A 27,497-nucleotide genomic window follows, 5' to 3' on the forward strand; every position below is an offset into this window, starting at 1 on the left:
AATATCCTCATGAACTTTCTTTTTATTTGTTAACCTAAACATCGCAGCTTTTATTTGGACCTGCATACTTTAAGTAACACTACCAACTACATCGGTACAAGAAGAAGTGTTCAGACATTTTACACGCCTACATCTGTTTACACTTTATTCTAGTGCTCCAAAGTGATTAGAAAAGGGGGGAAAGAAATACTGTAGTTTGAATTTAAGGTTGGCCACAAAAGTTCAGTTCTTCTCGAGTGCTTTACTCCTTAAAGCTGGGCTTTCGAGTCTGGCAGTCACATTCGGTCGTAAAGTAGTAATACCTGAATGATGATCATGTTGTTTGAGAATTCGTAACACGTTCGTGTGTGCTCAGTGACATATTCACAGCTGAGTGTGTTTAATATCATCTCTTAACACAATTAATTTCTGGACCTGACGTGAAGTGGGCAGCAGATGAAAAGAAGCACTGGATGCCGGCAGGTTTTTTTCTCCGTGGCCTCGTGTTGCCAGACAGCTTTTAACACCCTGAGTATCAAGCCAAGAGGAATAAAAAAGGGTAATAATCCAAGATGAAAGGATTTTGGGATTATCGCTACATATTCTGAAAGTTGCGTTTTTCAAACAGGGCTTTTAAAAGTACAGTAATAGCCAAGCGTTCTGTTTCAATGACCATAAATGGAGAAAAAAACCTTCAAATCTGATCAAGTGGAGCTCAGCAGATGACTGATAGAGACTGGAATGCACTGCAACAGGTATAATAAAAGTTTTTACTTTATTAACAGAAATCTTTCGTTCAGACAAAAGAACAAAAGTACAGAAATAATGTAAATACTAATAAATTACATCACACTTCTCACAAATAAGCAGCCAGACATCGAGATCACATAACGCCTAAATTTATACACCTGAGGCACACAAGAGGGGTTGGTTTTCATGCCACATTTACACCAATATACACAACATTAATACACTTACAATATCACCCACCATTCAGCAGAGAGGAAGGGACACAGTGAACTCAAAAACTGGCAAATGAACCCGTGCAACGGCGTTATTTCTCTCATGTACATATGCCACATTAAAGTAGAGTTGAGTTTGCTTTCAGTAATAGCTGTATTTCATTGTAAGTCTCTGTGGCTGCATATTAATTCAGTCTTACACTATGCATCGCTTCAACACACCCAGAGCAAATAACGATGAGCCAACCCCGGTAGCAGAGTATTGCCTTTGCTCCAAATTATATATTAAATGAAAACAATGTTGGGGAAATTAAAAAAAAGCTTTATGAAATGAGCATACGTTCCATACACACTGTAAAAGTTCCCAGATATAGCACTGGTGACATCAGCGACCTGTTTTGGGAGAAACAGGTGAATCTGGCACTGCAATTGGCTGAGATAGCTATCAACCTGCTTAACTCAAACACCTCTCTCTTTACGATGACAAATGATATGTGAACTATTCTTAGAAATGTCTTGATGCATGCTCAATCGTCCAGGTAAGTAAATCCAAAAAAGGTTGATTCTGTTCTGGACGTAGTGTTTTCAGTGGGAGAAACATTTCATCACTCATCCGAGTGACGTCTTCATTTCAAGTGACAGTTATTCTGCAAATGTCCTGTTTATAAGGTTGGGGAAACCTGTTTCTCCCACTGAAAACGCTACATCCAGAACAGAATCAACCTTTTGGGATTACTAGAAATGCTTACATCTATAGAGACAAAGAGAGCGAGCAGAAGTAAACCTGGGGCGTAAATACCTGTGAGAGTGCCCTTTTAAACCCACAAACTGTATGTTAAAGATGGACATGAAAAGTGAAGCTGGTGAGGATGGGCCTTAAACCTGCATTTTCTCTAAATGACAGCAGGGGGCGACTCTTGTGGATTCAAAAAGAAATTCTATTGTAGAAGAAATGGGAAAATTCTCACACTTTGATGTATTTATGGTGTTAAATGCTAACTTTAAGTCTATTTAAAGCTAGCAGTGCTTTAGCCCATGGTTAAGTTGTTAATGACAGTAAGCTAACCTCCTAATTGTAATTTCATCCTTGCTTTTTCAGGGTTTTAGGGGGACAGCCTTTTTATGTTTACACATTTGGTTTAAGCCCGTTGTTAGCAAAAACTGGCATCCAAATTAATATCACAGTGAATAACGGATGCACTTTGGTAACAAGTCTAACTAGCTAGTCTAAGTGTTAACTAATCAGCTCCAAATACACTCAAAAGACCAAAATGTTGATGACCAAAATGTGAAAGTGAAAGCTCTAGGATTGTTAACTACAAACCAACACATGCTAGCGCAGTGGCCATGTCCATCTTTGATATACAGTCTATGTTTCATCATAAAGGAAGTAAAATTCTGAAAAGTGACATCAAAATATCTGTCATAAATATGAAATCTGTAACATGTACAGTATAGTAAGCACAACATCACTTGAAATAATAAAGATACAATATTCAAATAAGATTTTGACACAGATACCTTCAAGAGCCCAAATCATTTCAATTTATATTGCATTCTAGTAACACGTTACAAAATGTTTTCTTTAACTGACATGTTATGAAAGAGGAAAGACAATTTATTAAATTAAATAAAATTTTGAAAAACTGGAGAAATGTATAAACTGAGGGGGAAATTTTGAGACAAAGAATTTTAAAATGTCTGACTCGATATTTGACTTTAACAAAATTATATTCCTCTCATTCCTTCTGCACTTAGATGTTGTTTTACCACAGCAGGTTTATTGTTTTATGAGCACATCAGTTATAACATGAAGCCATGCTCAGTGCACAAAATCTTGTCCAGTACTACCACTCTATTGTCAGTTTCAGCAGAGCACTGCTGAACTTGAGGTAGTTACCAATCAACATTGCAGCTCAGTTCCAATTAAATCAGCTCAGAAACTATCAGGTACGGGTCCAGCTAATACAGCTGAGACCACATCTGACCCTCAGACAAAAGGGAAGCAAATCAACAGTAGTGACAAAACTAAAATTATTTGATGTCCGGTCATTGTTTATCCGGTCGTTAAGTGATGACGTGACGAATCCTACTTCCGGGCCTAAAGTAGTCTGCGTTTAATATGGCTTTTGTGTTGTTTAATGTTTTGTATTTTCTTCTATTTAATCTCAAAAAGCTCCTAAAACAGTCAGTGATCACTGTTGACCTCCCTCGACTTTTATTACCGCTAATCATTTATTTAAGCTCAGTTTTGAAAACCTTAGGATGTAACTACAGCCCAGCCCATGCAGCAGTATACGAATGACTAACCTCGTATTGTGGATGGACCTGTATCTCAGTTGTTCTCCTGGCTGAAGTTTGGTCCTTTTACAGCATCCTGCCATGCGATTACATTTGTTCCTGACCACCGAGAACACTCACGTTAACTTTTATCGAGTGGAAAAAAAGTTAGCTTGTTTATATTATGCTAACATAGCTGTGTTGCTAGCGGTCACGTAGCACATCATTATATACCAGCTAGCCAAACTTCAGTAACCCTACAAACGTCACTGCTGTTTAGTTTTCTGTCTTCATTTATGTTGGAAGTGACAACAGAGCTGTACGTTTTCATTTGTTTCCAAAACCCCGCAGTCAGGACATGCTATATTGTATGTAGATAGAAGCTAGCGAGCTAACTTCCTGCTCATGTCTAACTCCGTTAAACGTCATAAATTCCATTTTCACGGATGCCTGGATGTTAAACTCAATTGTTACACCTGGTAGAGCAGAACGCTGATCATTTTATTAAAGATGAAAAACTTTAGACAGTTTTTCAACTCTCATAGTGATCGTTTGATATATGGACCTGCAGCGGAGTTTAGGCCCAGACACGGCTAGTGACATCAGACTTAACAACCGAATAATTTGACCCAATAAAACATATTTATGGAACATGCCAGATCCTAAACTGTATTTTAAACCCAAAATGTGAGAAAAGTGACATCATAGTTCTTTCATCTTTCACCCTGACAGAATGAGCAAATAATTATATCTCGAGATAACCTTGATATCCAGAAAGAGTAACTGCAGTTTCTCTCCAGGACAAGAGAGGTTATAGACACAGTGTTTAAAGTTAACATTTCAATTTATCAGCGACGTCACAGCCATTATTGCGTGGCACATAAGGGATAGGAAATCCTCACGGTTTGGTTATGGCTTATCACACTGCAGTATTATATATGAAGTGGCAATAATCTTTACAGGTAAGATGGAACAATTTAATGTAAACCTTTAAGGGGCCTCACAATCAAATGCAGATTTGGTCCACTTTGACACAGTACCAAAAGCTACGAGATGCTTGCAAAAGTGTTTAACACAAGACACTGCAGTAAATCTGAGATTACACATGAGAATTTGACAAAAAGTCAGAATTAATACAGCCAGCGATAACTTGAAACAAAAGAATCACAGTAAGCAATGTCAATATTTTCATTATTCGAAAACGAAAAATACAAGCTAAGTAATTATTACATTAGTGTTTATCTGCCCTAGCATGACAACTGACAGGAGAATTAGCTTACTGCCTACAGTGGAAAACCACGATGTTGTTACTTTAAAGCCTAATGAGCATTTAAAAAAATAAAGTAATATTTAAATTGTCAAGGATGGTTAACACGAGCAGATTAAGCCTGCTCTTTATAAATAAATAAATAGATTTGTGGAATTTTAGACCTTTAAAACCCCAACCAAGTTGACCAAGCTAGCATTGAAAACTCACAAATGCTTTTATTAAAGTAGAACATCCCCTCTGGAAGATAGAAACAACAAAGCATACTCTCTTGGCCATGATTTAAATAAAATTTAGCTAGACTAAAATTTGAAATGTCTTCCTGAAGTTATTTAGGATTAATTAGCACTTTTATGTAATTTATTTTTAGTTAGCATTATTCTGTTATTTTGTGTATACTAGTATGTTTAGCCTCAAACCGTTTCCATCAGAAATGCATATTTAAGTTTAATTTACTAATTTATTTTTAACAAACCCACAGCATCCCCTTTGGTGTAGCAAGCTAATAAACCACTACTGCTAAAATCCGTTAGCTGACTAGCCGCATTCTAGCTAGCTAGTTAGCTTTCTAGTTGAACTCAAGAACCAGCCATTTGAAAAATGCAGAAAAAAATTGCCACCACAGTAACATTGCTACAAAGGAAGAAAGAAATCTGTTAGTTAAAGTAGTAGCTGAAGCTAAGGAAACTAAACGAAGCATGAATTCACTTTATTTACATCTGCTAAGCCATGCTCTCTTTAGTCAATGCCACTGTAATGTTTCTATGCTTTGCAGGATAAATATGCAATCTGTGGTGGCATTTTTTTTCTAGCAATGAATGTAATTATTGCAAAAATGGCTAGTTAACCTTTTTCTCCTTTTCTGGAACTTTCATCATTTAACACTGGCTTTGGGATTATCATTTATCTACTAAAGATCCAGATTCTGAATTAAATGGAAGGTGGGGGAAACTATTACAAGCTCATTCTAAGTCACAAGATAAAACTATTATTTACCATTATCATTTTGATAATTTTAGTATCATCTTTGAGTATCATACTTTGATTGTTCTTTGCATGGAAAGCAAAATCATGTAGTCAGTTTGTGTCTTCGAGCTTGCTGCTACAAGAAGCTAAAATCTGTAGCTCACTCATTATTTTTTGAACTTTTTTTTTAAAAGAATATTTTGGAAATTTAAGACTTTGGTAAACTATCAAAGATGTTTTGCATACCCTTCAGATCCAACTAATGAATAGTCATAAGAGATCTTTGCCATCAGTTATCAATTAAGAGTTTTTCTTTGAAGGCTTCATTGCGTATGCACATTCCATCTTACGAAATATGCTGGAAAATCTACAGACACCATCTACAATAAACCAAAAGTACTTGGTGTCTAATTTCATAATAAGTTACCCAAAAATGCATTTTTCTTTCAGAAAATTCAAAGTAAGCGTCAACTCCCATCAAATAAACTGTGGAAGAAAACAGGTTGGCTCCACACATCACATTCATTTACATGCAGATCCAAAACAGTGACGGATGTTAGAAGAGGATGGCTGCCATTCCTGCAGGTATATGTGTGCGTAGGTTATATCTGCTACAGAGCAAAACTCCTAAAAAGAACTACAATAAATGAGCTGCAATCCTAGCTGACAGAGAACAAGAGACAGATGATTAAAATATCAAACCCTTGCTGTTTGCTTCTAAAGACTCACCAGTACTAGTCGCTAGATCAGTCCCCACACCAACAAATACCCCACGGTGCTATTAACAAACATAAAAGATTAAGAAAAAGAACAATTTGCTGGGGAAGAGCAGAGCTGTGATGGAAGACGATGGCTGTAAGCCAGTACAGCATTTGCACCTCGTTAAAAAAATTCACAAGCTCAAAGGTTTTTCTTAGCTGTGTGATTGTGTTCTCAAACAAGTTAAGGGGGTTGTTTCTTTAAGAAAAAACTGTTCTTTTTTTGTTATTAAAAAGCACTTTGGTAAAGTTAGGCCAAGGCAGAGGAGTCACTACATAAGCCAATATGTGTCTACAGCACACGGATGTCTGAGAAATGCTGCTGCTGGCTAAGATGCTTAAGAGACCGCTGGTGAAGCGAGAGGATTCAGTACGCTTCTCATGACTCAGGTGGAACTGGTTCAGATCAGAATATTGCCATGGACATCTGCAAACAATTTGGAAGCTGTGTGTCGAATAAAGAAACTGAAGATATGACGGATGTACATAAATGTAGAAATATGAACATAGAAATAGTTTCGGACAAAGAGAATGCAGAATAACAATTATATACCAAGCAGCACGAGCGAGAATATGAATATCTACTGTGATCACCTACCACTAAAAAGGCCATTGGCTGGTTTTGCTTTCTAGGAAGTTCAATTTCTATGGACAGGTTTTAGGTTTCAACACAACATTGGAGTCACTAGAAATGTTTCAGGAGTTTCGTAGATTAAACGTGAATATGGAATAATTAGCAAAAAACAAAGCTCCCTGAAAGTAATAGAAACGTGAACGGGGGGTTTGGTGACATCTTAAAATCTACCATCTCCAGTCAACACGGTGTAGGTCCTCTGAAATCCACTGGCCTTTCTAGTGATAGATTGATCACTGATTTGAGGACAGAGGGTTGCACCAGTGTTAAACTTCACAAACATGGAAAGGAGAGAGGCGACTCCATAACAAACAGAGTAAGCAATTATTATTATTTTCTGAAACCTGATGACAGGAAGAGGAAGGTGGTAGGGATGTTTTTAGTCAGAGAAGAGGCTGGCGAAGGACTGTCGGAGGGAGCGGATGGTCTCGGCTTTGGCCTCGTCGTCGGTCAAGCTTCCTCGTAACGTCTCCGTGAAGCTGTTTGTCAGCGACTGCGATTTGCTGCGCGACGAAGACGGAGACGGTTTAGCTACCCGACGAGGAAAATCATCGTAAGCAAAGTTATGTGTGAGATTAACAGAACCCCAGTTTGGACTTACTTCAGCTGCGGTGACTGTTTCCCAGCTCCAGGTCCAGACGAGGCAGGGATGGGACCGGGCTGGAACGCCTGGCTGGGAGACGTAGTGGCGGACCGGGCTCTCTGAGGGGATCCCTGGGCCGACTGAGATGGAGAGGCAGAAGCGGAACGATGTCCCCCTACCATACATGAACACGTGATGCACAGGCTTATTATTTCTCTGTACTGTATCACCACAGAAGATAGTGGAATGAATCATAATGGAGCACTTTACTTACCTCGTCTGGGCTGCGTGGTCTGAAGAAGACACAAAAAGACACAGATATAGAATCATTTACATGAAAATGCTTGAATTTTACTGCTAACACCATGACAACAACACATTTTTGAAAACATGGAAAGGGAACAGTTTCCACGATGAGACATTTTGATTGTCTTTGCAAATACATCAACTCAGGTTGATGCCACAGATGATCAGCTCCAACATATCCTACCCCAAACCATCACAGAGCAAACCATCACAGAGCTTTCCTCCTGCTGTTTCCTTTCAGATGGTCCAATCAGGCTTCAAGCTATATGGTTGTTGATGACCAACAATAAGTAATCTATACCAGCGGTCCCCAACCTTTTTTGCGCCACGGACCGGTTTATGCCCAACAATATTTTCACGGACCGGCCTTTAAGGCGTCGCGGATAAATACAACAAAATAAAACTAGTACCGGTACTGAAAAAAAGAAAATTTATTCATAACACACGTGAAAAGACCCAAGAAAACCGAGTAAACGATAAAAACAATAACAAAATAACGCTGAAAACCGATAAAAACCCTGAAAACTATACATTTCACACCTGAGCCTCAACTCTCGTGGCCCGGTACCAAACGACTCACGGACCGGTACCGATCCGAGGCCCGGGGGTTGGGGACCGCTGATCTATACTATGTGTGGAAGTCATTAATTGTGATGACAGTTTGAAAACAAACCAAAAAAACCAAAAAAACAAGGACGCTAGTGAAGTGACCATAGATGCTGAAATAGCATTAATTCAAATGCTAGTCTAGAAACACACCGTGTTCCAAATTATTGTGAAAATTGTGTTTAAGTGTCATAAATGGTAAATAGCCACAGCCACCCTGAGGCGCACTGACAGAGGCGAGGCTGCCGGACACTGGCACCACCGGGCCCTCTGACCACCAACAGTAGGCAACGGGTGAAGTGTCTTGCCCAAGGACACAATGACCAAGACTGTCCAAGCCGGGGCTCGAACCGGCAACCTTCCGATTACAAGGTGAACTCCCAACTCTTGAGCCACGATCGCCCCAAAGATTAATAAAGATTAAATAAGTTGTTTTTCAATTAAACCCATGGATGGAATTGTGTCTCAGGACTCTCTGGGTGACTGAAATCAATCTCGGACACTTGTGATCATTAGTTTGCCAGGTGAGCCCAATTAAAGGAAAAACTACTAATGAAGGATGTTCCACATTATTAAGCAGACCACCATTTTTAAGCAATATAGGAAGGAAAACGGATCTCTCTGCTGCTGAAAAGCGTGAAATAGTTGAATGCCTTGGACACGTAATGAAAACCTCACGAAAATTTAAGCGTGATCACCATAATGTTAAGAGATTTGTGGCTGAGTCAGAGCACACATGGGTTCGTGCAGATAAAGGCACAATGATGAAGGTTTCTGTCAGACAAATACATCAGATTAAGAGAGCAGCTGCTAAAAGGCCATCACAAAGCAGCAAACACATATTTCAAGCTGTTGGTGCCTCTGGAGCCCTGCGAACATCAAGGTGTAGGATCCTCCAGAGACTTGCAGTTGTGCATAAACCTTCTATTCGGCCACCCCTAACCAATGCTCACAAGCAGAAATGGCTGCAGTGGGCCCAGAACTACATGAAGGCTAATTTTCAAACAGTCGTGTTCACTGATGAGTGCAGTGCAACCCTGGATGGTCCAGATGGATGCAGTGGTGGACGGCCACCATGTCCCAACAAGGCTGCGTCGTCAGCGAGGAGTTGGTGGAGACATGTTTTGAGCCGGAATCACGGGGAGAAAGCTGGTCGGCCCCTTTAGGGTCCCTGAAGGTGTGAAAATGACCCCTGCAAAGTATGTGGAGTTTCTGACTGTCCACTTTCTTCCATGGTAGAAAGAGAAGAACTGTGCCTTCTGCAACAAAACCATCTTCATGCAAGACAATGCACCATCTCATGCTACAAGGAACACCTCTGCATCCTTGGCTGCTATCGGCATAAAAGCAGAGGAACTCATGGTCTGGTCCCCTGACCTCAAGCCTACTGAGAACCTTTGGAGCATCCTCAAGCAAAAAACTATGAGGGTGGGAGGCAGTTCACATCCAAACAGCAGCTCTGGGAGGCTATTCTGACATCCTGCAAAGACATTCAAGTAGAAACTTTCCAAAAACTCACAAGTTCCATGGATGCAAGAATTGTAAAACTGCTATCAAATAAGGGCTCCTATGTTCATATGTAACTTGACCCGTTAAGATGTTTTTGATTGAAATAGCTTTTGATTTCAGTGAAATTGATCTACTAATGCTGCAAATTCAACAAATCATCATCATCATCAACTTTATTTATAAAGCACTTTAAAACAACCACAGCTGACACAAAGTGCTGTACATTGGAACTGTGAAATAAAATTACATGAGATATAAGTAAAAACCAAATAAAAGAAGAGTGAAATCATTAATTAAATAACTACTTCAATTAAAAGAGAAACCAAGTCTCACTGAGGTTAAAAGCCAAGGAATAAAAGTGGGTTTTAAGACGTGATTTAAAAGTGGACAGTGAAGGGGCCTCTCTAACGTGCACGGGCAATTTATTCCATAATTTTGGAGCCACAATAGAGAAGGCCCCGCCCCCTCTGAGCTTCCTCCTGGATCTCGGTACCTCCAGGAGCAGCTGGTCAGCTGACCTGAGAGACCGACAGGGTGTGTGGGGATGAAGAAGCTCAGAGAGGTAAGGCGGGCAAGACTGTGGAGGCATTTAAAAACAAACATAATAATTTTAAAATGAACTCTAAAAGACACAGGCAGCCAGTGCAGAGAGGCTAGCACGGGGGTTATATGCTCTCTTTTTCGAGTTCCTGTTAGGAGTCGTGCAGCCGCATTTTGAACCAGCTGCAGACGTGAGAGCAACGACTGACTGACCCCCACATAAAGTGAGTTACAGTCGTCCAGGCGGGAAGAAACAAAAGCATGGATCACTGTTTCAAGGTGCTGCCTCGAAAGAAAAGATTTTACTCTTGCCAGTCGCCTTAAATGATAAAAACTGAATGACCATTTTCAATTCTCTACAACCTATAAAATCTTTGAAACTCTGTGTGTGTAATAATTTGGAAAAGTGCATTTTAAGTTTTTTATTTCTGAAAAAAATTATCAGTGTGAATACAGGTGAAAATCTGGCCATACAAGCACTGCTTTTATTACAGTGCTACTCCAACAGTAGTCACTGCAGTTGGTAAAACTGTGAGCGTTATAGTGATCATCAGTGACAAAATTATTAATTAACAGACCTGATAATAAGTATCCATAGTAGAAAATTTTATTAGCATTATTGGTAGAAGTGGTAACAAAGTTTTGTAATTAGTAGCAGTTTTTATTACTCTCTGGTACTGTGAAAAAAGTGAGCTACAGTAGCAGTAGTGGCTTGTTTGAAAGCTTTTTGTACCTTAACAGTTGAAGGCTGAGGCATGGAAACTCCCAGCAGCACCTGGGCCATCTTATTGATGACCAGCTCTGTGATCAGCTGCTTATCCTCCTCCACATGCTCGCCAATCAGAGGCATTGAACTGTCCATCACCTGCAAAGACAGAAAACAAACAGACCTCAGCTGAAGTGTTACAATTCCCCCACTAGATGGCAGGATGTTACCTCTTATTCAGAATTCCTCTACTCTGACCCTCAAGTGATATTCGTGATAAGACTGTGTGTGGACACACGTGATGAGTCATTTAGTGTAGATCACATGTTTGTTGGGGTCAGAAACAAGCTTTACAGCCCTGTGGCAACCACAGTTTGGAGGATACAAAGAAGTGTGTGACGAAAACTGCAAGTTTCTGTCTTCTCAGGAGGTCTTTGGTGCTCTGGCAATAAATCACATAAACAGAAGTAAAAAAAGATGCTTTAGTTTATTCTCTATATGTGTGTTCATATAAGCTTTACAACAGTTTCATTTTGACGGCTCACAGGCTTCTTAGTTAAGCTCTGGATAAACTAAATAGGTTTATCTGAACACACACAAGAAGCCAAAGTTAGAATTTCCAGTGATCTGCAAAAAAAGCGACTCCATCTGTAAATATTATGTTGCTGGGGCATGACTTTGAAGGGCATAGACCAAACCCATTGCCACACAAATAATTTAAATAATCAAAAAAGAAAAAAAACAAACAAGGAAAAATGTTTTTTCCCAGCACTTGAGCTCACATGCAGGTCCATGTGTGCTGCAGAACCACAGGCCTCATGAGGCTCAGAGACCTGCTGTCCTCCTCCCTAAAAACCAAAACAAACAGGAGCAAAGGAGTGTTGCTGCTGCTGGCTAGGATGTAGATGCCCATCATGGTGGAAGAAGCTGCTGCACCGCACCCCAGCTGCAGGCTGTAAACACATCAGCAGGCATGCATGTGCGTGTGCGTGTGTGTGCTTATCCTCTGGTACACAGCATATGCCAGGCAGAGATTAGACTGTACTGGAGCTCTCTGTGGCTGAAGTTGTTTTTATTAGTGGTATCAGTTAAATCCCAAAAATGTTCTTTAGTCCAATTTTTAATTCAATTCAATTCAATTTTATTTATATAGCGCCAAATCACAACAAAAGTCGCCTCAAGGCGCTTCATAGATACAGAGAAAAACCCAACAATCATATGACCCCCTATGAGCAGCACTTTGGCGACAGTGGGAAGGAAAAACTCCCTTTTAACAGGAAGAAACCTCCAGCAGAACCAGGCTCAGGGAGGGGCGGGGCCATCTGCTGTGATTGGTTGGGGTGAGAGAAGGAAGACAGGATAAAGACATGCTGTGGAAGAGAGACAGAGGTTAATAACAGATATGATTCAATGCAGAGAGGTCTGTTAACACATAGTGAGTGAGAAAGGTGACTGGAAAGGAAAAACTCAATGCATCATGGGAATCCCCCGGCAGCCTACGTCTATTGCAGCATAACTAAGGGAGGATTCAGGGTCACCTGGTCCAGCCCTAACTATATGCTTTAGCAAAAAGGAAAGTTTTAAGCCTAATCTTAAAAGTAGAGATAGTGTCTGTACACTTAGCACACACTTGGTGTTTGCTTAGATTCAAATGAATGCGACTTATTATGGCACAAGATACTGATGCAGGCAAAGACTTAACTCACTTCAATTCACAACAGTCGCCTTAAGGTGCTTTATATTGCAAGGTAAAGAGCCTACAACAATGTAGAGAAACAAACAAAAATCAAACGACCTCTTTTAAGCAAGCACTCATGACAGTGGGAGGGAAAATTTTACACTTAACAGGAGGAAACCTGCAGATCCAGGCTCATGGAGGCGCAACCAGCTGCTCCGACCGGTTCAGGGTGATTGGGGTACGATGCAGAGCAGCCACTTGTTGTTTTCACACAGGCTAGAGTTGTTCTTTAGGCTTTTTTCAAACAGCTGTCCATACCATAACACCGCCTCCACCATGTTTGACTGACGATGTGGTCGCTTTTTCTCCCATCATTCTTTTACAAGTTAATCTTTTCAGAACAGTACAAGTTTTTTAATCTGGCCTTCTTGATCTTGAGTGTAGCCATAGTATATAACAGGGGTCCCCAACTCCAGGCCTCGAGGGCCGGTGTCCCTGCAGGTTTTAGATCTCACCCTGTACACACCTGAATCAAACGATTAGTTCATTCCCAGGCCTCTGGAGAACTTCAGGACATGTTGAGGAGGTTATTTAGCCATTTGAATCAGCTGTGATGGATCAAGGACACATCTAAAACCTGCAGGACATCAGCCCTCGAGGCCTGGAGTTGGCGACCCCTGGTATAGAACATGGAGGTAGTTTCCAGAGCAACAAAACTTGGCGTCTAAGACCTGCAATCTGTTTAAGGTTATCATATGGTGATCGCTATGGCTGCAAAAAGAAGAAATGGCTCCGTAAACACTTTCCTGCTGGCTCGTTCACTTGTTTTGGGCCATACTGAAGTCTTTTTTGTAAATTTTGGTTCCAAAAATTGAGGATTAGTTATGGTACAGAATCGACACATCGCCAGCGAAGGAGTTTTCAATAACAAACCGTTCGCCAGTTTCACCGTCTGATCCACAGTGTTTCTATGTTGCAAAAATTGCAACGGGGAAATGTTCAACTAGATGCTCCAAAACAAGACCAGGACCAGAAACTATGGCTAAGTTCATGTTTTATACTGTCTATGAGTGTAACCAGTGGTTTGCACATCATCACTTGCGTGTGTTCTTGGCTTGAGCGCTATGGTGAAGCTGCTTCTCCCAATGTAAATAATTTAGAAGGGTAGATTTTTGATTTGGTTACTCCAAAACAAGGGAACAGGCCTGACCTCGCCCTGAAACAGCTTTTCAGTCAACTGTCCAATTATTTGTTAAGATTCTGAAAATGGGGGATTTGCATAAAAATATAAATCCTGAAAACTTCATCTAATAATTTTGTAAAACCCCTGGAAATACAGCATTTCAATTCCATATTAACTATCCGATTTAAGATCCACTGTAGTGGTATACAGAGGCAAAACTACAAAAGCCGTCTTAGTACAGCAAACGGACCAAAGTGTAAGATTGTGGCGGACCACCAGGTGGCTCCACTCACACCCAAGTTGAAGGGAAGTGCTGGGGTGGAGATTTTGGCGCTTACTATATGTGATGTTCTGAGAGTCAGTTAATAAAGTTGGAGTGACTGAATGATTTCTTTGCGTAATACAAGAAACCAAGAGTGCACTGCTCTACAGAAACTCGGACTGAAACTACACCCAGCAAGGAAGAGAGCACCCAAAGGCAGTTGTAGGTTTAAATTCATCTATTTTATTTCTTATTAATTTAAAGCTTTTTTGCATATCATTACAGGGCTGTTTCTTTTGTGGCACAATCTAAATTAATTAAAAAAAATCCACATTTGATGGCAAAAAATTGAAAGCAAATCAAAAGCTTTATTTAAAAGAGCCTCTAAGAACGCCTATAACAAACTGAGGACACCCAAACTATTCGTCTTTTCCACTCATTTTCTTTGTTTTTCACAGCTGTTTGGGATCTCTCTGTTCTGCACAGAACCACTTCCCAAACCCTTTAAAGCCCCCCCTTTTTGTGTGTACCCAGCTTCTTGGCTAGGATTTGGCAGCGAGGTCGGGTGTGGCACGGTGTTTTGGCCAGTTGAGTCATTACCACAGGGGACTGAATGCAGGCCTGGTAAAAGACGGCCAGGCCCCACTTCAAACGGCGTGCGGTGGCAAGCTAAAGCGGGATCCACCCTGCTGATTTATTAGGATACAGAGTCATCTAACAGAAGACTGGATCTGCTGTAGTTCTTTCACCACTGGAACACAGAGGTGTTGTCCTGTACTTTTACTAAGCAGCAAAGGTTTGTGTTTTCGGGACAATATCGGGCTGCATGGCAAATGTTTACAGAGCAAAAGTGAAATGTGCTCGTTGAAAATGATGGTGCAGTTGAAGTTCAGGGCTGGTCAGAGGGTCATCCATACTGGGAAAACAACTTTAGCTTCAAGATAGCAACATGTGTGCTGTTGGTACAATATCTGAAATATCTCGGTCAACAGATAAAGTCACTCCCGATGGCTGAATCTGTAATATAATGGTATTTTCTTACGATTAGGCCAATAATGTTCTAATCGTTATTAGGCATAACATTAGCCCTTTAAGTTTTGCTAACATTATTTTGCAGATTTATATTAAAATCAAATGCATACATACAAGTATAATATAATAAATGTATGAAGTATATTCATATTTAAAAATACAAAAACGTTTATTTTTTTCTGTGGACCAGTAGAAAAATATTACATTTGACATTGTAATTTAAAAAAGTTTTTTGTACTGATAATCTCAAAGACTTAGAAAGTTTTGTTGTTTTTCTTGCCTTAACCCTTTAAGACCTACCATAGAACCAAGTCCGCCAGAGCTTATATTATATTTTTACATGCTGTGGAGCCATTTTTGGGAGCATTTCAAGTTGCTATACATCAATACAACCATTACAGCCTAAATTTTAATAATATGTCTGCATTAAGTGCATAGTAATTACATAAATTGCAAAAAAGTGCAATAAACTACAAAACAATTGAAAATCGTTTTTGTTTTTTTAACATATATTTCTAGTTAGAGAAATTTAAGAGGCTTATCCCTCAAAACTGTAAATACAAAAAAGTTGCACAAAATAGTTTCCCACCACAGGAAATTTATTTTGAGTGTCTTCATAGTTTTATTTTTGAAATACACCAATTTTTATACACTGCAGGAAAAACGAAAATAAATATTATAATGCAAATTTGCAAAAAAAAGCAGCATATGCATCAAAATAAACTATTTCCAGCAGTGCAATATGAGTCCTAAGCATCCCAGAAACGACACAGAAAGTCATAAAGTCAAAGATAACTTTTAAAAACACCAGTATAGGCTCATGAGGCCCTGATGGTAAAAAAAAACAAACTACATTTCCGCGAAATGACGTCACTTCCGGTTTCCGGCAGGTCATGGCAGACATGCAATAGTTCAATGTAGGAAGTGTTATGAACAGCTGATCGGATCGGCAAAGGGTGTTTCTGGAATATTATGTTTTTGTTGCTGCAAGCGCTTTTTATGCAGTTTTTGCAAAGCTATATGTGGAAGGAAACTGTGACCGAGGACAAACTGATGGCATAAGATGTAAGTATAACTCCTCAGGTTTCATATGCAAAAAAAATATTGTGCTAGCTTACGTGGTTGCAGAGCTACCGGGATTTAAAAATAGTTGCGCAAAACGGAGCGTGTCCGCTCTGACCGGTTTTAAAGGGTTAAGGCATCGTAGACCTACCTTTTATGTAAAGTCTGTTGAATTTACACGTGCTAAATTAAATAAAGTTTCTTTATAGTATTATGTGCCTGCTATTGTGTAGGCTCCCCATGTGCCGGGACTTCAGCAAGTGTCCTTTGGGGACGCGCAACCAAAATCTGACGGCGGGTCTTCTGGGCCCTGTGGGTTGTGGGATGGGAAGCCTCATGGATGCACAGCTGCGCTGGGATCTGGCATTCATTGAGTGTTTGGTCGTTGTTGTGTTACTCAAGCCACACTTTTGTGGTGTGGTGAGGCTTCTGCCACTAGGGAGTGCCGTTGCTATGGGACGTGTTTTGATTGGTCTGCAACAATCGTCACAGTCTTACCCAAAGAGATGGACTGACTGACACTGACTACACCAGCACAGCCGTTTTACTTCATGTCATGTGGCTGACACATCCTGTCAGATCAGCTGTGTATATAAAATACTTTCTGTCATGTCATTTTGTCAAACGCTGTGGTGTCATGTTACATAACAATACTGCACCCCTATTATCTATACATTTTCCAGTGAAGTGACACAAGCTGGAGTTTGCCTCATGTTGACACCAGCTGCAGTAATGTGTTAATGAAGTGCTTCTGAGTAGCTCATTGCTGTGCATTAGGGTGAGGTGTTACGGCTGCTGTCTTTGTTCTGACGCAAAAAAACAGAAAGAAAGAAAACAGTTTCTGACGGCCGACAGCTCTTCAACGTCGCACTTAATTAAATTCCATCTAGGGTTGGAGTAAAGGAGGAGGAAGTAATGCTTGTCAGGAAACATTGCTACTTGACTGTGTCATGGGTTTCTCTGTCGTAGCAGCCTAGTACTGAGACTACACGCCCCCGGGGAGCTGATAGATACTTCCTGGGATAGTTTGAGGTCTTTTTTGCTTTCTCACAACCGCTCTCTCCCAGCACACAGATAGTCACCAGAGTGATGTCATGTTCTGATCCTAAGTTTGGGCATTTCAGATGTCCAGACTGGCTCATTTCCTCAGACTTGAAGGCATAGGAAGCTGCTCTAAAAACAAAACTGATTGCACACAACTATTTGTCTCTTGCGTCACCCCTGGGAATAATTGTTAAAGGAAAATGTGCATTTCTGAGTAATGTATTTACGATTTTATATAAACAGATATTTTTTAAAAAGGACAGAAATCAAATATAAAAAAGAGAAATAAATAAACTGACAACTTTGATTAGAATCAATAAGCATTAATTATTGGAGTGGAACAAAAGTAAGACATACAGAAAGTGCGAGTTCCAGGGAAGCTCATCATAGTAACATATATGTGCAAGTTATTCCTTCTGTTGGGGCTGTGAGACCTGTGAGGCTGCTGGAGATGGCGTGTGTGCGTAATTATTAAATGATTTTCTTTATTTAATAGTAATAAATAAAGTGAGTTGACCCATAAAGCCCCATAACACATATTCTAAATAAATGAATTATAATTCTCATGTCATTATTGGAAAAAATCTATCTATCCAACTAATCTAATAGACAATGATAGCAACATAGATTTGTTGCTACGCTAACCGTTGCCATGTCAGATTGTATTTTCCATCCTTGGCTGTTCCAGTCTGCAGGGTGCAGGCATGATACGACCCCCAGGTTGATCTCTGATGCATCTATTGGCACGTGAATGTTAAATAGTATAAATCTTAAATAGGATAAAGTGCTTGAGTGCACTTCAAAAACCCAGATGATCAAGGTGAGTCTCATAAATCTGAACAAGTAAAGATATGTTCTGAAATTTTCAGACACACGAGGCATCTGCATTCAGACAATTACACACTCATCGATGTATATTTATGAGTTCCACCTTCTTTTTTTGGCCCCTCTTAAATGAAACTAAAACCCCGCAGACTGCACCTTTAAAGCATGCTTATGTGTAACATATGTTATATGCTGTATAAACAGATACAGACCAGTGAACCTCTAGTGACCCCAGTGGAAACCCCGTCCCAGGCACTGTTACTGCCACACTCATCACATCGAAAGCCCAAACCTCCAACCAAACTGGTCGCGTCAAGTCACGCCATGACAGTTTTATTTGTCTACAAACTGCAAGCTAAACTTCCACTGCCAAACTTTACCAGCAGACTCAAACAAACAGACCAGATTAGAAGATGAAGTGAGTCAAACCGCTGACTCCTGATGTTGTTTTCATTCAGCTGCCTGTGTTTGGTCTGCAGACTAATCGTTCTTTCAAGGCTGTGAAGATCATGTGCCAGCAAGTCTGGTTACACCCTTCCCGGTTGACTTTCACCCATGATATGAAAAGTATTATCAGCAGGGAAAGAGAATGAATCCAAGGTAACGCTTACACAAACTGCTTTAGCCTTGTGATGCTGCTGAGAAGTGATCTAACTGCTGGTTAACCGTTATGTTTGCAAATGTCCTGCAATATTCTCATGAAACATTATGACAGATCTTATTTATCTAAAATACACTCTAATGCAATGAAAGAGCAAGTTTCAGCCCCTGTTTCCTGAAACTCTCCCTGGAGCTGTAGATGAAAACACACTGACCTCGATAATATAGTCATTCCCGTCTTTTCCATGCACGGCCTTCACAGCACAGATGTCGAGGCCCCCAAACATCTCAGCGCAGGAGTCTATCCACATACGATATCTGAAGCACAGGGACGCAAACAGCTGACTGTTTAAAACCCCAATAATCACTACAGATATCATTAAAGGAAGAATGGATTTAACAGCTATAAATGTCAGGAAAGGCTTCCAAGACTTTTGGACAATGAGATAATCAGATTCATGCTTAAAAGTAGTGCCGGTGTATTCAATTGAACACAGATGTCTGAATGATTCAGTGTACTTAACAGATCTGCATTTTTCCAAGAAAATCTCTGAACCAGCTCACCTGTCAGTCATTGCGATCTGTTCCAGCATGGCAGAACCTGTGTTGGCCTTCCAGTTACCAGAAATGGATGTTCTCCTGAAGGGGGGAGGGGGGGGGCATCAGGAAATGAATTCATATTTCTGCAAAAAACAAGCTAAAATGCTCCAGCAACAGTTAATCGCTCCCAACGTTTGCTTTTCCCCCTCAAGGGGGAAGCTATCATCAGTTCATCAATGATGACCATCCACACCTAGATAATGTTTGTGTGAAAGCCAATCAAAAACACAGTTTAATGGTGAGGGCAGGGAAAAAAATACGATGAGATAAGGCTTGGCTACTTTGCCCCCCCTCTCCGATTTCGGTTGAGCAATTGTTCAGATACAGTCTTGAAAGCTAAAAGGTTGAGCACAAATTCTTTGTTGTAATATCCTTGGCTGACAGGAATGTCTATGGCTTCCAGATGGGTGGAGCTGGGGCATGAGGCCATGAAAATCAAGGCATTAATGCTGAAAACTGCCTGGAATCCAAGAAAAGTGCTACTTTAACATATAATTTGCCATTATTGGTGAAACTGTTTATTTTCCAGATGATGCTTTATGAGAGGCCTTCATTTCCCACTGGCTCCACATGCCTTGCTACCATTAACCTGCTAAAACGCTTAAAATGTTTGCCATCAAATTCACCTGCAATGCCACCAACAGCCACCAGAAGTTGGTTGCAGCAAGCCAATAAAAAACACCTTACATGTAAGCTTTGTAGTTGCTGCCGATCTTCTGGATCCTGATATCGTACTTGGACTGGATGTACGGCTCGGTGGTGGCGTAGGTCCCTGCCAGAGCCACCACGCTGGTGATGTCCTGGAAGTCCTGTTGGTTTTCGACTTTAATCTGCAGGAGAGACGCCACTTGTTAGCGGGCAGCTAATTACAAAGGACGCTGCTGAAACTGGCAGCGGCTGCTTTAAAATCCCACAGGAATTTCACACTTGTACACAAGCTGGATAATGAGGGGTCCACGTATGGAAACATTGCCGGGGGCGGCTTTGAAACTACATCACCTCTTTCCCAGTTATTAAACAGTAGACTGCAGACGCAGACTAAGAGGGAAATGATGCAATGGGAGCCTATCGACACACAACATGTTTATATCATATAATTCAAAGCAATTTTTCAATTTCACCGTGAGATTATTAGGTAACAATGAGGTGTGACAGCGTAAAATACAGAGGAAACAAATATCTTCCTCCAGTGATAAATACCACTGAGGGCCATTTGTAGGAAACTAAGGCTCTCATACTCTGTTTCTTGTTGAGTGGTATTATTATTGTAATTTATGTTGATACAAAGATTAATGAGGTGTGCTTCCAATGGGAAACTGGGCATCCTAAGAGAGTCACATCAATCGCCAACGTTATTGTGCGGCTACGAGTTTTCTTGTCTCAGGCACCAAACGAGTCAGTGCAGAGCATCCGCTCACTCATCACCATCCCTCTCACTAGCACCATCACAGAGGAAGCGATGGGAACATTGCGCTTCCGTCATGATAAAACACAAACCAGATAAGGAAAACAGGAGGTTGATGTTTCCTCGGGGGTTTCGTCTTCTGTTTTTCTGTTCTTCAAATAGCACATCTAAACGCAACCATTTTCCATGCTGAAATGGTGTGTACCATAAACAAAGTCTGTTTCTGTGTTTACACTGGGGCACTAAGTTTTCCGCAAATGGTAATATATAGAAGGCTTTAGATGATTCTGTGGACTAAACAGTTGCATATCCATTAGTCAAGAAGTCCCTTTATATACATCGACAGGGTAAAAAACCAGCCAACATAGTCATACATAGTGTCGAAATGGTTCAGTTTGTTGCTATGGCACTGATGGGTTAGCCCACACTCCTATTTCTTTGTAATGTGCTTCAAAGAGAGATAAAAGAGGTTCTGCAAAGGCAAGGCACAAGACACTTGTGTCTACATGCAACAATTTGTGAGGTCTTAAGCAACAGTTTAATTGTGTGTTTATAAGAGTTTTACTTTAATGCACTTTCAAATCCCCCAAACTAGTAAAAACTAAGGACAAGTTGTCTGGGTGGAACAAAGAAATCCCAAGGAGATTTTGTTTTGTTTTCAAATGTTGCAACCCACCTTCAGAAAATGAACACAAAAAAACGTCAATAGGAAAAGAAATAAGGAAAATCCGCAAAAGAGTGACACCAATGACACCAGAACAATAAAAGTAAATTTTAATTTTTTAAAGACGGGTGGGCAGCTTTGATGGTGAATGTGGTCACATAAACAGTGTTGTCACTTTGATGGGTAATTACATAATGAGCGTGCTTGTCAAAACCCACATATGTCGCTGACGCTAAATCAGTGAGTTTCTAAAATGAGCTTACAAGGCAGACTACGAAATAGCTTCAAATAAGCCAACAGATTAAAAAAAACATGTATTTTCTTAGAGCATATCCTTGGGATCCATATCAGATTTTAGAAAACAACAACACAACTAATGCCTTGCTGGTCGTTAAGGAAATTATGGATTTTAACTGTGTGATGTTAGCTTCTCTGTTAGCTTTAAGCACATTTTATTCCAAGACCTTCACTAAAATACACGTACAGGGTGCTTGTGCTTGCTATTAGTGGGTGTACTGTATTAAAAGAATGAACATGTTTAAGACTAGACATGGTTGAGTTAAACTGTGTTTATAGTCATGAACAGCTAATTAGAAAAGACGAAGAATGGTAAATGGCCTGTATTTGTATAGCACTTTTACTAGTCCCGCCTAGGGACCCCAAAGCGCTTTACACACCCAGTCATCCACCATTCACACACACATTCACACACTGGTGGAGGCAAGCTACAGTTGTAGCCACAGCTGCCCTGGGGCGCACTGACAGAAGCGAGGCTGCCATATCGCGCCATCGGCCCCTCTGGCCAACACCAGCCCTACCAGGCGGTAGGTGAAGTGTCTTGCCCAAGGACACAACGACCGAGACTGTCCGAGCCGGGCTCGAACCGGCAACCTTCTGATTACAAGGCGAACTCCCAACTCTTGAGCCACGATCGAAGAAGTAACCAAAATCTTATTTAACTATTGTTTTCGGTGTTAAAAATGTCTATTCCCTGAGTGGTTGAGGCTTCTTGGAGGTTGCTTGCTGTTGCTAGGTAAAACTGGTCACAAAGCGAGTGCTGCACCAAAAAACTTATTTTTTTTTAAACCACTTTGGTCACTAGCAGACCGCTGTGGTCGCCTATAGTTTGCAAGGAAGGCACAGACATGTCTGCAAACGTTTGCTAACTGACTAACTTGCCAAACTTGTGAAGCTGTGACACAAACGGGAAACAAAGAACATTCTCCTTCAAAGTTGGTCTCCATTCTGGTTTGCGGTGTTGTAGCTAGAAACTGTCTCCCGACCAATTTCACCTCGCGACTGTCATAAACTAGGGCTGTCAACGCTCGTGAATCCGTTGTCACGATTAACATTGTTAATGCAATTAACCCATCTGGAGCACAGAATGGACGAAGTTTGTACAAACTGCCCGAAATGCGTTGACATTGACATTTCAGGGATTTTGAGTCAGTCTGCGCTCCAGATGGGTTCATTTGAATAAAAATGTTAACTGCGTTACTCATGACGATGGATTAATGCGCATTAATGCGTTAACGTTGACAGCCCCATCATAAACTGTTTGCAACCAGTCAGGGAATTATTTTCTTGTGCCTTTTTCACGTGACCCGTCAGTATCATATGTTCATAATGCCAGACAAGTTAATATCACATGGTTAGCTGTCACATCACTGTAAAACCTGAAAAGACACCTTACCGATTAAGCGCCAATACAGACATTTTTTAAAAGAAAGTAACTCTTCTTCCTCTTTCAAGCAAAACATTGAATCCAACTTTTGCTCATTTCATTACTCATAAGTTTTCCACCATAGTGGTAGCTTATAGTGCCTACTGCTAGCTAGTGTTAGCAAACTTTAGACATTGACATGTAAGTTTTACTCCATATGTGACATGCAAGCCCGTTCTCACTCCCGAGGCGTAACATGCCGACGTTTTGTCACGTCCTGCGGCGTTCCTGAGGAACGCGAAAGGAGACCTTCGGCGTTCTTATGGTACGCGGCGGGTTATGGCTGAAATCCAGTGCAATGACGCTCCGGCGGTAATAGACGTTCCAGCCCTGTAGTCCAGCCCTAAACCTAACCTTATCCCTAGCCCTAACCATAACCTTTTTCCTGAGCTTAAGCAAGACTTTAATGATGTTAAATAGCGTGTTTCTAAGCGATTTGAAGAAAAAGAGCGAACATGTGTAGATTGAGTCCATACGGTTCTCATATTTCCTCATTTTTCCGAGGTCGTCATTTAGGAACGTGGTGGGTAGCCGAAAACGTAATATGTTGACGATTTGTCACCTAGCGTAAAATGTTACGCTTTGGGAGTGAGAACGTGTTGGACATGCAGAAATGTTATGTAAACACAGCACAACCAAATTACATAAAAACCCAATCTAATGCAGTAACATTATACTAACTGTGTCTGCTCAGATTAACATTCGCTGTCATTAGCATCCAGTCAAACCAGGCCAAGTGAGGCTTCATAAGAAAACCTGAAAACCTAGAGAATGTGCTTTGTAGGTGTGGTGGAATTAAGGCACGACGGGACCACAGATCCATGTTTTCAGCCATCTTTATTTAACATTTGCATCACACCACCACAACCGCACACCAACCACTGAGTCCCCGTGTTTTAACACGGTGGGCGTGATTGCGGATGCCGTGCAGGTGCGTCCGTGCAGCACCGCAGACCATGCCCCACCACACAAGGTAATAAATTCAGTGCTTCATATATAAAGGAAAATATGCATAGTATGTGTGTGTTGTTGTTGTTGTTTTTAAAGAATTCACTAAATAGCTTGTATTTTATTAAGCTTTCTCCTAGTTTGTGTTAGAGTTTCCCTAAATTGCTAAAACACCAAATTCCACTCTTTGCCATGAGAACCAACATGCTAAACGTACTGAACGTACATTCTTTTAGGACATAATTTGCAGATATTATTTTGCCCTTTTTGCAATACTTTAGATACACTCACGTTCATTCAGTTCTCACTGTGATGTATTTGGGTAAGCACAGGTGGCAGATCAGGGCCTCATGAGCCTATACTGGTGTTTTTAAAAGTTATCTTTGACTTTATGACTTTCTGTGTCGTTTCTGGGATGCTTAGGACTCATATTGCACTGCTGGAAATAGTTTATTTTGATGCATATGCTGCTTTTTTGCAATTCTGCAGTATAATATTTATTTTTTTCCTGCAGTATATAAAAATTGGTGTATTTCAAAAATAAAACTATGAAGACACTCAAAATAAATTTCCTGTGGTGGGAAACTATTTTGTGCAACTTTTTTGTATTTACAGTTTTGAGGGATAAGCCTCTTAAATTTCTCTAACTAGAAATATATGTTAAAAAAACAAAAACGATTTTCAATTTTTGTTGTAGTTTATTGCACTTTCTTGCAATTTATGTAATTACTATGCACTTAATGCATACATATTATTAAAATCTGGGCTATAATGGTTGTATTGATGTATAGCAACTTGAAATGCTCCCAAAAATGGCTCCACAGCATGTAAAAATATAATATAAGCTCTGGCGGACTTGGTTCTATGGTAGGTCTTAAAGGGTTAAAATGTAAACTGCAATCAGATAAACATATACAAACACTGCTATTACAATACCACAGTAATATCAACATGATTTGTCCTCAACTGATGTCATTAATGTGTGTTTCATTAATGGAGACTGCCTATGACAACCCAACAAAACAAAATATGGCAATGTTACTTTGAGCTGTAGATTTTCTATTGTTAGCTAATGAACATTTTCAATCATCTTCCGGAAGAGAGAGACCCCTGCACAGCTCAAACGCCAGTTGCAAGAGCTCTAACATTTTTAGCTCAACATGTGTCTTATATGGTGTTATTTCTGTACTTCAGACGTCACACACAGTTTCAAACATGGCTTATATGGAAAGTTCCTCTTTTCTGTGTCTTATCTATTAATATGCTTGTGCACTAAAACGTCCTGTTTTTTAGTCTGGCTGAGCACTTAGTTTGTGAGTCAAAAGTGGCCTTGCTCTACAAGCCTTCATTATTAAAGTACATAAAACAATATAATAGGAAAATAAGGATACAAAGGATATTGATTTACATTCCAGTAAATGTCTGAAATCAGTTACCAAAAGGTCATAAGGTGAACAACCTCAGCAATTATATATTATACAGCATATGCATAATGTGTTTGAGAAACTAGCAAAAAAAGAAACAAAATGTGTAAATGTTGACCTACAGTAAGCTACAAAGGCTTTCAACTTTAGCTAATGAACATTTTGAAAGTTTAAGAGTCCCAACCATAAACTGTACATAAAAGATGGATGTCACCAACATGATGTCACCACTCGTTTCTCATTTCACTTTCTAAAGCCTTAAATTGAACTTTTGGTTGCCGCCATGTTGCTTTCGTGGAGGCAGACTTGGCCATATTTGAATAAGAAAGTTAAGTGGTCAGTTTTCAACTAATGCTAGCAAGGCTTGGTTAGGCTTGGCAAAATGTATTAATAAACTGTATGTATGCAACAGAGCAACACACACACATACAGCGGTATTTGCTCTTTAACTAATAAAACATGAGAATTTCTCTTACAATAAGTGGTTGAGAGGTCCAGTTTACTAACTCTAAATTAGCAGAGGTGACGCCTAGCAGTGATCAGCTGTCAGTTAAAACTGTAATGTCCCTTAGCTAAAATCTTGCCACTACCTCAGCCATTTTTTTTTACATCTGGATGTAATTAGGTATTTTAACAAGGGATTCACTTTCAGAGCCCTCAAGTGGCCAATCAGTGAACTGCAGTTTTCTAGCACTTCCAAGTTACTACTCAGCCTAAGAGGTTACGACTTAGATTAGATTAGATTAGATAAAACTTTATTAATGCCTTGGGTGGGTTCCTCCGGGAAATTCGGTTTCCAATAGCACAGCACTGACAGAAGTTACAGAATGTGAGTAGAAATATACACATATATAAATACAGATATATACATAAATACTCTGTATTTATATATGTCTTCATTCAAAACCAACAATACAGTGGGGCAAAAAAGTATTTAGTCAGCCACCGATTGTGCAAGTTCCCCCACTTAAAAAGATGACAGAGGTCAGTAATTTGCACCAGAGGTACACTTCAACTGTGAGAGACAGAATGTGAAAAAAAAATCCATGAATTCACATGGTAGGATTTGTAAAGAATTTATTTGTAAATCAGGGTGGAAAATAAGTATTTGGTCAATAACAAAAATACAACTCAATACTTTGTAACATAACCTTTGTTGGCAATAACAGAGGTCAAACATTTACTATAGGTCTTTACCAGGTTTGCACACACAGTAGCTGGTATTTTGGCCCATTCCTCCATGCAGATCTTCTCAAGAGCAGTGATGTTTTGGGGCTGTCGCCGAGCAACACGGACTTTCAACTCCCGCCACAGATTTTCTATGGGGTTGAGGTCTGGAGACTGGCTAGGCCACTCCAGGACTTTCAAATGCTTCTTACGGAGCCACTCCTTTGTTGCCCGGGCGGTGTGTTTTGGATCATTGTCATGTTGGAAGACCCAGCCTCGTTTCATCTTCAAAGTTCTCACTGATGGAAGGAGGTTTTGGCTCAAAATCTCATGATACTTGGCCCCATTCATTCTGTCCTTAACACGGATCAGTCGTCCTGTCCCCTTGGCAGAAAAACAGCCCCATAGCATGATGTTTCCACCCCCATGCTTCACAGTAGGTATGGTGTTCTTGGGATGCAACTCAGTATTCTTCTTCCTCCAAACACGACGAGTTGAGTTTATACCAAAAAGTTCTACTTTGGTTTCATCTGACCACATGACATTCTCCCAATCCTCTGCTGTATCATCCATGTGCTCTCTGGCAAACTTCAGACGGGCCTAGACATGCACTGGCTTCAGCAGCGGAACACGTCTGGCACTGCGGGATTTGATTCCCTGCCGTTGTAGTGTGTTACTGATGGTGACCTTTGTTACTTTGGTCCCAGCTCTCTGCAGGTCATTCACCAGGTCCCCCCGTGTGGTTCTGGGATCTTTGCTCACCGTTCTCATGATCATTTTGACC

At 40.3% G+C, this 27,497-nt stretch overlaps 1 protein-coding gene across 1 annotated transcript in view; it reads right to left on the bottom strand.

Moving 5' to 3' along the window:
• Nucleotides 1-730: 730 nt before the first annotated feature.
• Nucleotides 731-27,497, bottom strand: part of syn3 (synapsin III) — a 150,010-nt gene continuing 123,243 nt past the window's right edge. The window contains exons 8-14 of the mRNA XM_087830457.1: nucleotides 20,070-20,212; nucleotides 19,347-19,421; nucleotides 18,998-19,100; nucleotides 11,124-11,255; nucleotides 7,704-7,722; nucleotides 7,448-7,604; nucleotides 731-7,349 (exon numbers count right to left, since the gene is read on the bottom strand). Coding sequence (XP_087686583.1) covers nucleotides 7,226-7,349; nucleotides 7,448-7,604; nucleotides 7,704-7,722; nucleotides 11,124-11,255; nucleotides 18,998-19,100; nucleotides 19,347-19,421; nucleotides 20,070-20,212 — 753 coding nt within the window. The 3' untranslated portion in view covers nucleotides 731-7,225. The remainder of the gene's footprint in view (nucleotides 7,350-7,447; nucleotides 7,605-7,703; nucleotides 7,723-11,123; nucleotides 11,256-18,997; nucleotides 19,101-19,346; nucleotides 19,422-20,069; nucleotides 20,213-27,497) is intronic.

This window comes from Neolamprologus brichardi, chromosome 17 (assembly GCF_056152115.1).
Source record: "Neolamprologus brichardi isolate AB-2024 chromosome 17, ASM5615211v1, whole genome shotgun sequence".
Classification (NCBI taxonomy): domain Eukaryota; kingdom Metazoa; phylum Chordata; class Actinopteri; order Cichliformes; family Cichlidae; genus Neolamprologus; species Neolamprologus brichardi.